At 42.6% G+C, this 17580-nt stretch overlaps 1 protein-coding gene across 4 annotated transcripts; it reads right to left on the bottom strand.

Annotated features, from left to right (window-relative positions):
* tlx2 (T cell leukemia homeobox 2) lies at positions 1 to 13271 on the bottom strand. 4 transcript variants are annotated; one of them, XM_030395412.1, is made up of 4 exons: positions 12142 to 13270; positions 5267 to 5501; positions 880 to 1060; positions 1 to 377 (listed from the first exon to the last, which is right to left on the bottom strand). In XM_030395412.1, exons 1-4 carry the CDS (start codon positions 12638 to 12640, stop codon positions 366 to 368), a joined length of 927 nt encoding a protein of 308 aa, XP_030251272.1. In that variant the 5' UTR covers positions 12641 to 13270; the 3' UTR covers positions 1 to 365. The 4 variants fall into 4 exon arrangements, with proteins under 4 accessions (XP_030251272.1, XP_030251269.1, XP_030251267.1 ...); XM_030395409.1 differs by having other exon boundaries at positions 5267 to 5504; XM_030395407.1 differs by lacking the exon at positions 1 to 377 and adding an exon at positions 6155 to 6367 and having other exon boundaries at positions 827 to 1060; positions 5267 to 5504; positions 12142 to 13271.
* Positions 13272 to 17580: the final 4309 nt, after the last annotated feature.

Here is a 17580-nt window from a genome sequence, read left to right on the forward strand (position 1 = left end):
ATCTTTTCAAAAATTCACAATATCATTTAATATAAAACACCTTTTTAAATTGAACATAATGAGGAATTCGTCATCAGGAGTTCCACCAATCCACTACCACTTGAACACTGCGGTCCACCTCGACAGCAGCTGACTTCAATGGTACTTCCAAGTGCACACAGAAAAGAGTTGAAACATGCATTTACTACATTGTACAAAGTCAAAAGCGAAAAACAGGAGGTCTTTTTTTTTGCCATTAGTGGCAGAGTCTCTGTTGCCCCGCGAGGGATCCCGAGGCAAAAGGGGGGACAGTCCTGAAAGGTTGGGCATGTACAGAGGTGTCCATTTGTTTCCTGGCACTTACGGATAAAGTGCCCTCCTCTCTTTTAGACTGTCAGCTGAAGGGAAAGCGGAAACTTGGTGTAAGGCAGGAAAATGACTCAACATACTTCAGACATCAAGATAACAGTTGTAGACTGGCTTAATTTTTTTGACCAACAGCAATGTCAGTGCGGCTCCTGTGCTGTGAAGTCCGCAGACAGTGTTTTGTAGGTCTTGGCAGTAACAGAGAGCTGTCTCTCTCTACACGCTCCCCCACCATGTTGCTGGTAACGATCAATGAGTGAGGAAGCACAGTGGCCTTTACATTTTTTTCTCCCGCATCTATGACAATCCCATAATGGTGCTGCGTTTTGAACGTCAGACACGTCAGAAATAGACTGAAGAGATTCCTCCCTTTTGTCCATTGTGATGACACTTTGATAAAGACATTTCATTTCCAGCTTTGACCCTCCCTCCCTCCCCCTCTCTCTCGCTCTCTCTCCTTCCCACCCTCCCTTTCCTTCTACACACACGCTCACACGCTCACACTACAGATGCCACGGAGGTGACGGAGGTCACCTTATTGTCTTCTGCCCAGGGCTGCAGGTTCTGCAGGGCGTAGAGGGAGGAGTTGTGCAGGCAGAGCGGGTCCGGCTGCAACGGCTGGCTCAACGTCTTCTGGAAAGCTTCCTGCTGAAGCTGCAGCATCAGCCGGTTGGCCTGCTGCCTCTCGGCCTCTCTCTCCTCTGCTGTCTGTCTCCTGGGTGGATGGAGGAGATGAAATTGGAACAGAGGAAGATATAAAACCTATGTTTAATTCTTTTTGTTGCACTAGATTGATTAATGCTGCATACCACAGCAATGGTCGCCATGAATTGTCTCGTATAATCACAAAGAAGCAATATAACTTTCTTTGTTGAAAGGATTCATCTTGAGTGGTGGTTCCCAACGTTGGGATGAGGATCCCTCAAAAGGTCTTAATCGAGTTTAACCTGAGGGGTCATTATATAATAAAGGTTTTATGACAGCAGAAAAGATAATCAGCTACAAGAAATGATGGTTACTCGGTACTTTCACCCTGCCAAACATTTAACAAATATTTTCAGAAAACAATGACAAAATCACTTTCTGTTTGTGCAACCAGTGACAAAAGTAACCCCTTGCTTCTTTTTAAAAGAAATGGCATGTAAATATATATTAAGACTGTCGTGCTGTAGCTCCTCCAACCCATTTACCAGAATAAATGTCGGCAATGTACGTTTCTGCAAACCGCTGATATGTTGAAACTCAAAAACCACTTGGGGTTAGGAAAATATCATATTTTATTGCCACTAACACAGCTGGTAAATGTCCGACGTCTCAATAAAAATATTCTGTGGCTTCACGCTTACAAATACTGAAGGGCAGCCAAACCTCACCCCTGCTCTAACGCCATCACCATCCTCTCGGCACCCTGACAAGAAAGTGAGCTTAAATATGATCTGAATATGATGTAACACGTACTAAAATACTGGGTGACTAAGCTGAGCTCCTCTTAAAAAATACCAAAATAATAGCACTATCATAAAAGTTGCAACATAATACTTGTTGCAAATTAAATGTATCTAGAAACAGAAAAAATACCAGCCTGCAGCCCCATTTTCTGTGTTGCTCATGATATTTCATAGCTGCTCCTGGCTTGGAGTCAGCGGTCAAAAGGCTGATCACTCACAATGATAAAGAAAGCAAGAAAATAAAGCAAGAAAAGGGTTCAAAAGAAAACCAGAACAGTTACACATGTCTCCAGAGCCTTTTCCTTTGCAAGTGGACTGCTTTTACTGTATATTTAATCAACACCTGTGCAAGCAACTTCTAACAGCTTGAGGCCACCTGACAGCTGATCAGGATGAGCGACAGGTGGTGGAGAGGGAACGTGACTAACAGGTCGGGAGGAGGTACAGTACACTTCCTGCGTCGAGGTGAAACGTTACATCTGTTTTATTTTCCTGGTCAACACAGCACATGTGCACAGTAACATATATCCTGTAAATTTTGTGATTGAGATTTTTGCTGTGTGTTTTCCTGAAAGACAGAAACAGATTGTTTTAAATGATACATGCTTTTAATGGAAAAGTTGCAGTGTTTATTTTGGAGCTTACCCATACTGAACAACAAGTGATGTTTTAGTGATTATTAAGGACAAGTTGAGTCTGCAGGGCTATAAAAGCGAGAGTAAGTTTGCAAATGTATAAAAAATGGGTGACACCATTTGTGCTCCCATTGTGAGCAGATAAAATGCTGCTTTTGTTCATCAGTTTTTTTCTTCTGGATTGAAGTTTCTTTCATATTCAAATCAAGTATTCTGCCAGATGTTTGCATTCAAATCAGGACTTTTCCACCTCCGCGTGTTCCATCATTTTAGCCAAAAATATCAAAAAAGATCCTTTTCAGCAACACAGATGAACGCACCATTAAGAGTTTTCTGTCCTCTTCTGAAATCATGGAGGTGTCACGAATAACCCCAACCGCAATGAACAACTGATGGCCATCAAAATCAACAGCACGATGCAAACGGTGGAAATCACCGGCGGAAACACACCTCGAAAACACTCTTTCATGCACACCAACCTCCATCCATTAGCCACACATTATTGTTAACAGCATTATCATAATCTCATTCCCTGGCTGTTGATTCGATCATCCTCTTGTTACTAGCGTAGTCGTCACGCAAAGACATCCCTCATGCTCGCCCTATCAGGTGCACACTGCAGGGAAATGGCATAAATCTCAGCAAAAGTAGGAAATCATGAAAATGAGTTATTTCCAATTCCCTTGTTACTGCTGACATGTCGTTCAGTCTTGCATTTGGTTTGGTGGTGTTTTATTTACACAAATTAATTTCTATTACGTCTTGTAGTGAAGAATGGGACTTGGCTTTCAGATCAATAGGATGTGATTGTTGGATTTTTTTCAAATGAATGCCCCTTTTGTACTTTTTTAAAAGGATCATCAAACATATTTATATAAAAAGTGTTTGTTTAAAAGCACAGTATGTAATTTCTGCCCCTCAATCAGAACAAATTATATTTTTAGCTGAGATCATGAGAGTTGATGTCTTCATTGTTAACAACCAAAATCACCAGAGAAAATCCGTCTACATGATTCAGACAGAAATGTACACGGATGAGGTAATCTTTTATCACTAACATATTGTGCTAATGTTCACATTCATAATTTTATGACACATATTTTGCGTTACTACCAGAATAATTTTACGTGCTTCAACCAGTTTTCTCATACTGTCGAGTGCTCTGTTTGAACTCCTGTCTCTTTAAGGCCCCCCTCCTTTACAGCCAGTCTGCTCTGATTGGTCAGCTCACACACGCCTGAGCCAGCACTTCTAACAACAAACAACAACAACATCAACAATAACAACAACAATGCAGTGTCAGAAAGTCTTGACCTTAAAGGCGGGACATCTGACGAGGTGTTTCAGGAGCAATTTATTTTCTGTGGATGAGGAGCTCCTGTTGGTGCTCAAGAAAAATGAGTATGGAAAAGAATAAGGTCTCCTTTCAAACTGTGTTCGTGTAATGTTTAGTCATGTTTGCTGACTTCCTCCCCCGCTCTGACTCTCTCTTGGATATTATGACGAAAGGCGACAAAATGAAACGTACCATTACTAAAATAACCATAATTTCTTTTGGTTTGAAAATTGTACATGTTTGAAATGCTTGAGATAATGTCCGTCCACAACTCAACGAAATATTCAACAAATGTTTGATTTTAACAGAGAAATGTTATGCATAGGATACATTCAAGACAAGGATGTCAACAAGCTAAACTCTAAATAATAACCACCCCAAAACAGAAGTCTTAAGTGTTTTCTGTGTGAAGTAAATTCAAAACCTGCTCGAAAAATCTTGATGATCATTAAAACATTAAACCTAAAAGGCAATTTAGCTGTTTGTAATATGCTTTTGAAATATGTGTCCTGTCCCTTTAACTACGGGCAGTGCTTCATAATTGGATTTCCTACTCATTTACCTCCAAAATGGCTATAAACAACAGTTACAATGAAGTGTGTGTGTGTGTGTGTGTGTGTGTGTGTGTGTGTATGTCTATGGACTTGGCAGTCAATTCCTCCTGTGAGTGTTTCAGTATTGCTTTGGACAGCAGGTTTCTAAAAGGCCTTTCAGGATGCTCTGGAGTAATTGTGCTTGGTCAAGTGAACTGACGGGCAGCTAGTCTAAGCAAAAAAGGTGTTGTGTTGTACGACGCCTCGGACACTTCGGCTCGAGCTTGTGTTGAAAGTGAAACATCTGTAAGCATTTTGAAGCCAAGAGTAAAACACGGATATGATTTGTGATGATGATGATGATTTTTCAGTGGCTTTTCTGAGTAATCATCCTGCCCTCAACAAGACAAACAGCTTCTGGAAAACCCACCAAAGACTGTTTGGTTTAGAAATATCATGAGGGAGAAGGAATGATAAAAATAGGGCACATGGAAGGGAGAATTACAAGGCTTCAGCTATGCTATTCCCTACTTTCCCATCACTAACGGGCATTAAACTACTTCAGGTAACACGTTAATGAACATTTCACCCCAAAAATATAATGCAGTCATTATCTACTCACCCCCTGCCCATACAAAGTCACTCCCTTGACGTGCACACGTCTTTTAAATCATTTTGGGATCTGAAGACTTCCTGATGATTTGATTATACCGGACGAGCTTCATAAGACCATTTTTAAGTTTTTCTTTGGTCTTTTTATTTACATTTGAAACTGAGTCTCCAGCTTCTTCGGTTGTTTAGGACAATGATACGGCACTGTTTTGCTGTGAGGCTCCAGAAATGTTTTTTATGGATTGCAAAACTTCTGCTGATATTCCCACCGTCATGGTGGTGAGTAGATAATGGCTGAATTAAAAATGTTTGGCTGAAGGTTCCTTTAGGTGAAGGAGCAGCCCGCTGTAAACTTACCGCCATTTTGTCCGTCTGTTCTGAAACCAGGTCTTGACTTGTGCATCTGTCATCTTCAGGGCCTTTGCCAAGGTGGCACGCTCAGCCGACGCCAGGTACTTCTGCCGATGGAAACGCTTCTCCAGCTCGCAGATTTGCACCCGGCTGAAGGATGTGCGAGGCTTTTTCCTCTTGGGGGGCGTCCGGTTCTGATATGGGTGGCCAATACGACGGGTCACAGAGAAAGGTGAGAGGGCTGCTGGAAAAGAACAATTATTTGATGATTCTGAGGCATTTAATGTGGTGGATTGTAGCTTTGAACATCATGCAAGTGATTCTTGAAAAAAGTCAATGTTAGCATTAGCAATTAGAATTGGACTTCAAGGGTTCACGTGCGAGCTGATATTTCCAATTCTAAATGTGAAGGATCTGTGCCTTTGAAATGTCAACCTATTTCCCTCGAGGTTTTACTTTTGCACTCATGTTATAAACACACATTTGTTTTCCAGTTCTTTAGTAGATAAATAAGTGTCAATTTTGCTTAAACTCTGGAAAAGCCAGTGTGTTTGTCTAAGAGAAGGCCCAGAAGCTGCCAATTGTAGAAGATAAATGCAATTACAACTAATATTGCCCTGCCAGATTCAGAAAAGCAAACAGCACACTGATTTGTGCAGAAGTGAACAAAAGTCAAAGTCAGACATTTAGAGAGTCAACTCCAAAAACAATTTATGAAAAGACACTGGTAGTAAAATGGCCTGTAAACATCAAGATAAACTTCTACTTGAACAATAGTTTTATAATTCTCACAAATAAAGCAGTGACACACATGTTGAAAGCATTTAAAAATCAGCTGTGACACAGATGGGTGAGGTAAGGGAGGTGGTTGTTGGAGGGGAACGGGTGACTCACCTGGGCAAGCCCCCTTTGGGAAAGGATAGTCTGCTAGAAGGCCATTGCCGTCTCGCAGGTGAGCGAGCTCGGGGTAATAGCATTTAGCTAATGTCTCCACAGTGCTCCAGACGGGGACCCTGCCGATGTCTCCCTTGGGGAGAGGACAGAGGGACCCGGCGGGCCCCGGCCCCCCTGTGGCCTCTCCGACTCGGCTCTCCTCTGCCTGCTCCCCTAAAGGAAAGGGACACACAGTAAGGTCCCACATCTGGAGCCCAGCAGCCGCAGCAGCCGCAGCAGCCGCAGCAGCCGCTGTGCAGGCGCCGGCGCACAGCAACTAATCACATGAAGGAAGCCTGAATGATGAGCAGGGTCTACTTTAATGTCATTTACTGCTAGTTTCTTAAGTTAGCATTTGGGAAGGTTTGCTTCAAAATGAGATAACTTCCATTTAGAAAAATAAGTGACAAGCAGGAGGTTTATGAAGATAAATCAGGCACATGGTGGTCAGCCGGTCAGAATGAGAGAAAATCAAGGTCACCACAACGGATCTAAACACCATTCATAGAATTTAAATTTAGCACAGAACACTTTTTGTAATTTGAAAGATTGTTTTTCCTTCAGATGATTCAAATAAAAAGATTTTACATTTCTGCACAAATATCGAACGTACAAACATGAAGCACTTGTCATGAAAACTCCTCACAGTGATGTTAGATGCTGATCGTGCACAGGTGTACAACATTTTTGCAGAATCGACCACGTTTATGTTACAGATATTGATGTTAAATGGTAATGAGTCATTCTGACAAATATGTGCAGACGAAATGTTAGAAACACGTACCGACGGGACATTTGTCTGGTTTGGTGTCGCCTCAACTGCTTCTTCTTTAAAAAACATGGATTGCACGCTGATCCTAACCTGTGTGAGCCTGCGTCGTGTTTTTCTTCCTCACTGGCTGATGGTTCGCTTTCACATTTCACTGTATCTGGGTATTAATAACAACTTATCTTCTGCATCATGAAATATCTATGAATCCTGTCTATTTTGTCAGCCATGAGTAAACAGAAGATCGATAAATGTAATGAGATCGTTTTTGGCCATAGATCCACTCCCTGGCAACATTCTCATTTTGAGGCAGAATGGAAATAAAAAAACCAGTTTGTGTGTGTCTCTCCTTCCCTCCGTGTGTCTGTGTCGCTCCTCCCCAGCAGGCTGCTTCTCCTCCTGTCTTACAGAGTGTTTATTTGTTTTTGTTTTGTCAGGAAAGCTCACCAGAAGCCAACATGAATATGAAACATGTGCAGAGGTGTCCCCCGAGGGCCGCGCTCTGCTGCTGCTGCTGCTGCTGCCGCCGCTGCGGCTGCTCGCAGAGTTTCCGCGACCTGAAAATTCATTTGCCACACAGACGATGACAATTTGGATGGAAAATGGAACATGAAGCTATTATGCGCTCGGCAGTCATTCCCAGGGAGCTGCCGACGTCCCCTGATGGTGCTGAACACGAGTGGCAAATTGAGGCGTACACGAGCAAATGATTTGTAAAATAAATATGAATAGCTGCGATGTGCTGTTACAGTAGGTCACATAAAGTTAACATTACCTGAGTGTAAATTAGCAATGCAAATTTAGTGCTCCAAATGAACGCTCACTACCTTTTTATTGTGTTTTGCAGCGGATTTATTGTGACCACTTCTTCTTCTTCTTCCTCTAATTATTATCTTTAATCTCCTATGGTAATATTCCCATAATATTGTTATCAGGTTTCACATTATGTGTTGCTCTGGTGCTCAATAGTAGTATAAATGGTAATTGTATCGCTCTAATATTCCTTTTGGGGCTCAGACAGGCATCTATGGTATTTAATCATGAGTTTATAGCGACAAATTTCCCATGATGTTTCTGATCCTTCTATACGGCGCTCACAGGAAGACTATGACACCGCTGAGGCTCTTAATAATGAGTTTAAAGTGACATTGTTGCATTAATCATATGTTTTTAAATCATATTCTATCATTCATAATTTCTAATATATAGGCTAGAAGCATTGGAACTGGTCTTTTGCTTGCCGTCTCGTTTCCCCAACACGACGTCCAGCCCTGCGGGTCACATGCTGGGAGCGAGCAGGCCTGCTGTTGCTCCCAGCGGCCGGTCTGGCTGAATAATACTGCATTAGATGGCTATTTCAGGCCATCTGTGGGCTAACTAATGGACCAGGCACATGCGAGCACGTTCAGAGGGAACCCAAGTGGAACACAAGATGCAGCAGGAGCCCTGCGGAGCTGCCAACTGCAGAAAAGCTTTTCCTCTCAGTGTGCAGAAGGCAGAAAATACACGATACAGTCACGCTATGATACCGCTTCAGTCATGTAGGTGTTCTGACTGGAGGTGGAAAACTGAGACGGCCCACGAAGCAGATACGCCTTCAGATTAATCGGGACTGTGAGGCAGAGATCATCTTTGAGCTGGATTTTAAACCGACGACCTGCTCAACGTCTGAATGACCTGACATCACAGTCCTGATTCCTGCTGTCTGCGGCACTCAGGTGTGTTCACTGTGTCCCATAAAGACAAAACGTGTCCAGCAGTGAGTTAAAGCTGACCTCTCACCGCAGCGTCACAGGTATACACGTTGACCTACATCACAGCTTTAAGGGAATATGATAAAGTCTACCCGTCTGCAAATAAAAGAGAGAGTTCTCTCAATTCTGAGACGAGATCAGAATCACACATTCAAAAATCAACATGCAACTATTAAAGAACATTTCTAATGACTTAACATTACTGCAGAAATTCTTCTTCAGAAAGAGAAGTAAGAAACATAAAACTCCACTGCTGGGCTTCAGGCCTGTTTGTAGTGTGAGAACAATGAACCAATCAGCCTGCTAACTGCTAACTGCTAACGGCTAACTCGTGTGCAGACGCGGTGGAAAATTGTTGAATTCAAAAAGAAGCAAATCTTGTTCTAACAAAAAAGAAAAGAACCAAAAACTACAAAGAAAATGACAGAAGCTGCTCATTAATCTGACTTTTCTTCCATTTAATCAAATGAGAACACAAAACTACATCTGCTGCCTGCACAAACACGACTGAGCATAAACATATACAAATAAAATAAAATGCTTCCACGGAGGATATGTTTCCATAACCAAACCATCTATACTTAATAACGCTCCTCGGTGACAGCGCCTCGCTTCCCCACTGCGGATATTACCTCTGTAGCAATCTAATAAATATATCCGTGAAGGATTCTAAAGGGGATATTGAAATATAACATGAACATATATTGCTATTTATTACGGCGCGCGGGACCAAAGGCAGGAGGCAGCGAGCTGCTGTCTTCTGTCACAACGACCCGTCCAGCACCGGCAGAACCACAGCTTCCGGTACCGAGCTGCGCAGGCATTATTACCAGGATGCCCAAAGATCCAAATCATCCTGTGTTATTATTGTTATCATGGTTCTTATAGCTGAGCCACTTTATAACGACAGCGGCTCATTTAACGGGTTTGGACGTCTTATATTCTCTGACTGGTTCGGATTCAGACAGTCCGAGTTCTGATCAGCAATATGATCGAATAAAGGACTATCTGATTATTATTATTATTAGTAGTAGTAGTGGTAGTGGTGGAGCTGGTGGTGGAGCTGGTGGTGGAGCTGGTGGTGGTGGTGGTGGTGGTAGGCTAGTATAGAGTTTCTGTTTTGTGTTTTTTTATTCTAATGGTCCTTTCTGCCTGTTTTATGGTTTTTAATTCATTGAGCTCGTCGAGCAAATTCAAAATAGGTTCAGAAATAAAATACAATCTTAAATCACTAGTGTTGCTGATAATAATAAAAATAATGATGATAATAATAATAATAATAATAATAATAATAATAATAATAATAATAATAATAATAATAATAAAGTCAACATCAATGAAAATGAGATGGATCACTTCCCGCTCACATCAACATGAACAAGTCTTATTCCTAAAGATGGATTTCCAAACTTCTCCTCAGCATGGATTACATGAATCTGAGGCCGTGAGGTGAAACATGCGCATCGTGCCATTTAAGTTCATTTACATTCCTGTTAAAAGGAAAAAATAACAAAAAGAAAGAAAAGCTGGAAGCTTTGATCAACATCTCAGTTGCTTGGATCTGCACGAAGCCGTTTATTTCTCCGCTCCAACAAGAGACGGAGACGCGCTGCTGCGGCCGCCTGATCCCCGGCCTGAGTGTGTGTGTGTGTGTGTGTGTGTGTGTGTGTGTGTGTGTGTGTGTGTGTGTGTGTGTGTGTGTGCTGATCTCTGCCTGATCAATACAGTGTGAAGATTTAAGCTGCGAAATAATTACAGCGACACAAAGCTGAGAGAAATGAAACGAGAGGCCCTCAGTGACCATGAGTAGAATTGATAAGCATATTTACACTGGATCTGTTTGCAGCTGACATATCGGCCCCGGTATTCAATAATTAATCAGGTAGAAAGAACGGAATGGTGAATATTTAATGCGTGGAGAGGAGAGGAGGAGAGGAGGATGTTCTTCATTTTCATCTTCATAACGATGAGGTCACGAGAAAAATATTGATAAGGAGGGAATACACTGAAATAAAGAGATAATGATATAAAGTTAGACTTTCACTGACGCACTCAAAGATCATCATTTATAATAAATCATATCGGTGCTGTTGTAATAACATCTGTAGTCACGCAGACAAAATGGAGGACTGATGTAGTTCTGACCGAACAGCAGCTGACTGCGTGTTATGAGTTATGTTCATAACTAGTAATTAATAACTAGCTCATCATCATCATCATCATCAGTGTGTGAAGACACACATTCACAATGTCCCGTTTGATTTCAAATCAACAGCTGATTATTGGTTCATACAGGTGTGAGTGTGTGTGTGTGTGTGTGTGTGTGTGTGTGTGTTGAGATGAAACAAAACATTATCATGTGGACCTTTAATTAAACTGGGATTATGTAACTCAGATTAGTATCTTAATTTATATTAATCATAAAGAAAGAAAATAATTAATCGTCATGTTTTTGATTTATTATTATTGTTGCTATTTTTTATTATTACAACTGAAAAGAGGACAATGAAGAGAAGAAAATCTGTTTTCTGAAATAAAAACAAACGTGCTTTTTTTGTCTTATTTACTAACTTCTTCACATCATAATCTGCAGAGGAAGAAACCGAGCAGCGGAATTATTCTGAGACAAAGAGCTCAAATTAAACCCCGTTAAGACTTCATGACATTTAGATTATGTGGATTAATTTTGGAGAGCTACAAATAATTAAGGAGTTCTGTTTAGATTATATTCATGTCAAAATATAATATAATAAATTTGCTGCATTAATGTAGTTGAAAACAGTGGATGATGATGATGATGATGATGATAATAATAATAATAATAATAATAATAATAATAATAATAATAATAATAATAATAATAATAATAATAATAATAGTCCTAAATTGTCATTAGATTTAAACCTGCCATGTGTTATTACTATTATGACTCATCTTCCTGATTTCTCAATTGGCTCAGAGACGAAGTGAAAAAATAAAATAAGAATCATTCATCCTCATGAAAAGACGCGGAACGTCGTTATCCGTCATCCGCAGTAAATGGAGAGCGATGGTCCAATACTGATTCATCAGCGTGTCCGCGTCAATCTGCGCTCTCGTTCATCAGGCTGCCCGTCCAGCCTAATAAAACTGCCTGTGTGTGCAAACAGTCTCTACGATTCGTTGTAGATTACGGCCTGAAGATGAGGTCAGGATCTCTGTCGAGGCCCAGCTCAGCCTGTCAACTGCACCGTTCACGGGCCTGATTGTTTTCACGCAAATGTCGGAGAATTCACCACTAACACCTGTAAAGCAGCAGAGACGTGCAGCGACGCTTCGCCTCTGCGCTGGAGCCTCTGGGCTCATTTATGAGGGTGTAAAATGCAGGTGAAGACGCATGAATCGGCTCCGAAACACACATCAGATCACAAGTGTTGCACGTTTACCTGTTAATCTGTCCTTGGCAAACCTCCTACTGCTCTCCATCCACGGGAAGGTGAAGTTCGCCGGATTCCCCATCCCCATCCCGGGCACCGACGGGATGCCGGGTCCGACGCCTGGCGGATGCGCAGAAGGTGGCGGGTGTGGCGCAGCGGCGGCGGGCGGAGGCATGGGTCTGTGCGCCGGCACCCGGATCACCCCGCCGGCGCCGCCCGAGTTCACGTTAACGTTCATGTTCATACTGACGTTCATGTTCATGTTGACGTTGTAGGAGCCGGCCAAACCCGCCGCCGCCGCCATGGAGCAGGCCGGGTTGTAGACGCTGTTGTAGCCGTTGCTGTAGACGTTGGAGGCCAGCGCGTAATCCGGGTCGCCGGTCCGGTTGGGCAGCATGCAGCCGCTGGACTGATCCGAGCTGTTGAGGATCTGGTCGATCCCGAAGCTGATGGGCTCATGTTGCTGCTGGTGCGTCTGGTTCACCTCCTCGATCCCGGTGTGCTCCATACTTTATTTTAGTATTTTTGATATAGTCTGTGATGTTTGTCAGTAACTCGCGCCTGGGGAAATGAAATGTTTGAGCTGCAGTGTTTGGCTCGTTTTTGTTTTCAAGCATCGACCCAGGCCTCTTCTTCTACTCCCAGGAAACAAACAACGTGTCCGGCGCTATCCAAAATCTTGCCATTATTTTTGTCCAGCTGTTGGATCGGGTGTTCCCTAGATTAAATGCCTATCCATCGGGCTACGGAGGAGCGTATCCATCGTTAACGGCGTCTTCTCTCCTAGTCAATTACGCACGAGGCAGCCTAACGACAAGAAAAACAAGCGAAGATGCCAAATGGTTATCCTGAGTACTTACAGAGGAAAATCCTTGAATTTGTTTTGGAGGGGGATGCAGTTCTCCGGAAAGGCTTGATGAGCTTTGTTCGCCTACTCTGACGGGGACGATCCATAGGCAGAGGGCACGGCAGGGAACCCAAACTCGTCTCATCAAAATAAAGCAAAGCAAAACAAACCCAAAGAGGCGAAAAAGACGCGCTGACCTCGCAGGCGCGGATATTAATTGGGGGTGAGAGCGAACGATGGCTCTGTTGTGCTGAACGTTGGAAGCGCGTTTCAGCAGGTGAGACAACCCTCTGCGTAAAAGCTGCCATTCGGTCATCCAGCCGAACCTCCCTCACTCCCTCCCCCTTTTCCTCCCCCTCCTCCTCCTCCTCCTTCCCTCCTCCTCTGTAGGGCAGTGTTGTTTTGCTCGGATGTCTTAAAGAAGCCGCAGCTTTCATTATTTTCTGCAGCTTTTTCTCGGATCAGACGGAGGTTTTGTGCCTTTTAGTGGCGCTGATTGCCAAACAGTTACGCGTCAATGCTCGCCTGTGTTAAAAATATCGAAGTTTATCGTTTCATTCAATCTTTCAGGAACAATCACTGAAAGAAATCCGTCAGAAAAAAACAGATTGTTTTTAATCAGAAAACAGAATTGTATTCATAAATCCAGAGTTATTGCTGTGAATGATCTGCCAACCTTCTCGGACTCATCATATTAAGTTTCCTCTTTTACTGGTATTTGATTAGAATATTTAACCCTAAACTGATCTAATGTGTGACAGCCTTCAAGCTCCCCGGAGAGTCTTTTTCTGATCAGATTTTGTCGGGAGCTCTGCCACCTGAAAAGGAGCCTCCTGCTGCTTTACACGATTGGGTACAGAACTTGACAGCAGCTTTGCGGCACTTTGTTTTCGAGGTAGCGATGAAACACGGGTGTCCTTTTGTGAAAGAGCAATTCAGCCTGCCAACACATTTACCCATGGAGCCACATAACCTGTCCAAGGACCCCTAGATCGCCTCCGTACCTCCGTTTAGGGAGCACCAACATTCAGATCAACGAGATGGCGAGCTGCAGATGAGGGTTACATGAGCCCACCATGTCCACAAATACTAGATGACGTGTGTGTGTGTGTGTGTGTGTGTGTGTGTGTGTGCGCGCGCGCGCGTGTGTGAGCCTCTGAAGCAATAATATGTTGCGTTGATAAGCGCAATGAAGCCATAAATCCACGGATATTGACGGAAAGTGTGCAGAGTTTACGGGCCTGATTTAAAGCCACTGATAGGCCCATTCAAACGTGCATTATCACGCAGTAATGAAATGTAAAAGCCAACCGTAAGGAAACAACATATAGACCCTGGAGTGAAATCAAGGGAAAATGGAGAGAAGAAGAGAAAATGTTGAGATGGATGGATAATTAAACAAATAACTAAATATCAGCTGGAGCCACATCGTGCAGCCAGATGTGAGACTTCGGCCTTGCTGATTTGCACAAATGATTTCACCTTCCTCCGCCCGAGGCGACGCGCGGATCGCCGGGCTCTCAATTCAATAAAAATGAAAAATGGCTCATAATAAAAGCGCGACACGGGGAAAAACGAATTTAATATATCACCGTTTTATTACGCACTTATTTCACTTTCCGTGCGAATAAAGATATCTCTCAACTGCACAAGGTGGCTAGAGGGAAGCATAAAAATCAATTGTGTGAATTCAGGGCCATATCAATAACGGGAGCCCGGGACGAGATCAGCCCGAGTGAAGCTGCTATTAGGCCTGTTTATATTTGCGCGTTACGATAAAATGAATTGGGACGAGAGGATGCAGCGCGCCTCGGATCAGCTTACTGACAAGGTAATTGGCCGTTTATGCAAAACGCAGGAAGATCTATGAGGGCGGAAGGCGGTGAAATCTTGTTGGAGAGGCTCGATGGGGTAACACGTCTCTCTCCCTGCTGGTGATGTCACACTGCAGATGTGATCATGTCTGATTGCGCGTCAGCTCCAATGACACGAGCCGAGCTGTTTGAGGGGATCCCGAACTGGGTCACGTCCTGGATCCACTGTTAGAGACAGGAAACGTGTGTGAACATCCAGATCAATAACTCTTAGTCGAGGTTCAGTCATCAGTCAGTGGAGGTTAGGATATGTTGTTATGACACAATATGCTCCTCTATTAGAAGCAATATGACTGTTTGTGTTTATGTCTTCTTAACACGTTTCACTGTGCTGATTGGATGTCATGTGCATTCTGCTGTTATACTGTGAATTTCATTCACACGTTTGTGTCTAAATATTCTGTTTTAAATGAAAAAGATATGATAAAGTTGATCAGGAGGTGTTGACTTCCACAAGTTACAGGCTGAATCTAGCTTTTCTTGGTATTATTTTTAATAGAGGGGATTCCCGAACTGTCACACGAGTGTTCACATGTTGGAGCAGAGGTGTCCAAACGTTTCCCCCTGAAAGGCCAAAACTGAAACTTAACAAACTTTATAATGTTGAATTTTATTGTTATGTTACGATGCCAGAAACCTCAAGACCCCTGAAATGATTGACTTTGAATTTGTTGGGTCAGTGTTGAGCTTACAACCATGGCTCTGCTACTCATTCTTTAAATGTATAGTATTTATACCTTTAGTTTGTGTTGTGATTCCTTCCTACATGTGTTTCTTAGCTGTGGGTATTCATTACATTTGACCAAACAAAGGGGAGCAAGGGAACAAAGAAACAACACAAACATTGTAGATTTAAACTTTTACTGGGTGACATCCGACTGATTTAACTCACATGTCATGATGCAGGACATTCTAATCCTCTAACCTGCAGCCCGTGTCCTGTCAGGTGTGTCAGGCTTCATGCGGCTGAACGAGGCTCTCTGCCAAAACGTTGAGCACAGAGTTAAAACTGTGAAGCTCTAATCATCAGCAGCAACATCAGAGCCGCCTTATTGAAGCTGACAGCCAGAGCTGACCCAACAGACAGCGAGGGTCCGCTTTCATTCACGCCAACAGCTCAGGCCTCGCCGTGATGGAGCTGCTCTTATAATGAACAGAAAGAAGTTCAAGTTTCCTCATAGGATCTCTTGTCAGTTCACTTTTGTTATTTTACACTTGAGCGTAACTAAAATAATGATTCATCTATGATTCTGTGTTTCTTTTGATATGAAACATTCCTATTTCATTTATTATTAGTATTATTATTATTATTTGATGTTTTTACATTTTGTCAAAAAATCCTGCATAAGAAAGAACTCAGAAGGAGAATTTAGCTAAAATGATTTTCTTTACACCAACTCATATTCTCCACAGATTCACACGAGTCTGACGTATTCAGAGCTGCTACAACTCATATCAACCGATTAGTTTTGAAATATTCGATTCATTGCTGGAAGCGGAATTATTTACTTTGATAATTAGTTCAGTTCGAGTATTTTCAAAATATTCTGCTTCCAGCTTCTTTAATGTTTCTTTTCTCCTCCGTGACACTTCAGTGTCTGTATTTGTCTCCGAAGTGTCTCTGAGGACACTGGCAGTCATCTTCCACCATTTTCTGACATTTAAAGAAAAAATAAAAAAAAGAAGAAAAGAATCAACAGAATAATGCAGAATGAATACATTTTATTCTGCAGAGGGAAACACAGTTTGTGGATAAACACACATGCTGTCTGAGCTCCGGCTGCTCCCTGCACTCCTGCTCTGAATGCTCGGTGAAGTATTTTCATTAAGACATCTCTCTATCTGCCTTCCCGCATGGATCATTAAAATGTATCTGTTAAGCTATATCTGCAAACATGAGGGAATTCAAATTATTATTATTTTTTAAATAAAGATCCCTGACTTATTATGGGCTGCCACTGTAAAACTAGTTGTAAAATAGGCCGACAGGAGGTCTGCCTATAGCTCGTAGATGCTAAAGTGACGTGATTATGTGCTGGATTGTAATCAGCAATTTTACTAATGCAATAAAACCCCAGTGCCAATTAAGGAAGACTCCCCTCCCTCCCACACACACACACACACACACACACACACACACCCTCTCTCTCAATATGAAAGCCCCTCACTGACTTTGCCCAAAGGCGTTGTCTATGGTTGCCGGCTGTGCGTGATGAATCGTTATCTCCAGGCCATGCTGCTCGTCTGGGTAATAAAGTACCAGCAAAGCGGAGACAAAAGGAATTTGTCACAGTTGCCTCCCCGATATATTAGCGACCTACCGGTCGGTTTAGCTTTCATCTGGGGGTCCAGGGGCCTGCGCACCAAATGAAAATGAACAGACAAAATAAGAGGCAGGAAAGGGAAAGTTACGCATGTGAGGTGAAGTAATGAGCCGGCAGAGGCGTCGTTCTGGAGCCGGAGGAGGCCATTTAAAAACAAAATGGTGCACCTTTATCTACACAGAGTATCATCTCATGCTTCCTCGGAGGCGACCTGTCACTTGGTGCTGTGTCCGGAGCTGCTGTGGGCCTGAATCAGCTTGACGCAGACACGCAGGTGCGCTATTGAACGCATGTAAGACAGCTCGTGCAGGTAATCAGATATTTAGAGGCCTATTAACACCGAATGTTCGTTATCTTCAAGACTTTTTTAGAATTACAAATAAAGAAATAAATGAATGAATAA

Source organism: Sparus aurata, chromosome 18, assembly GCF_900880675.1.
Source record: "Sparus aurata chromosome 18, fSpaAur1.1, whole genome shotgun sequence".
NCBI classification, from domain to species: Eukaryota; Metazoa; Chordata; class Actinopteri; order Spariformes; family Sparidae; genus Sparus; species Sparus aurata.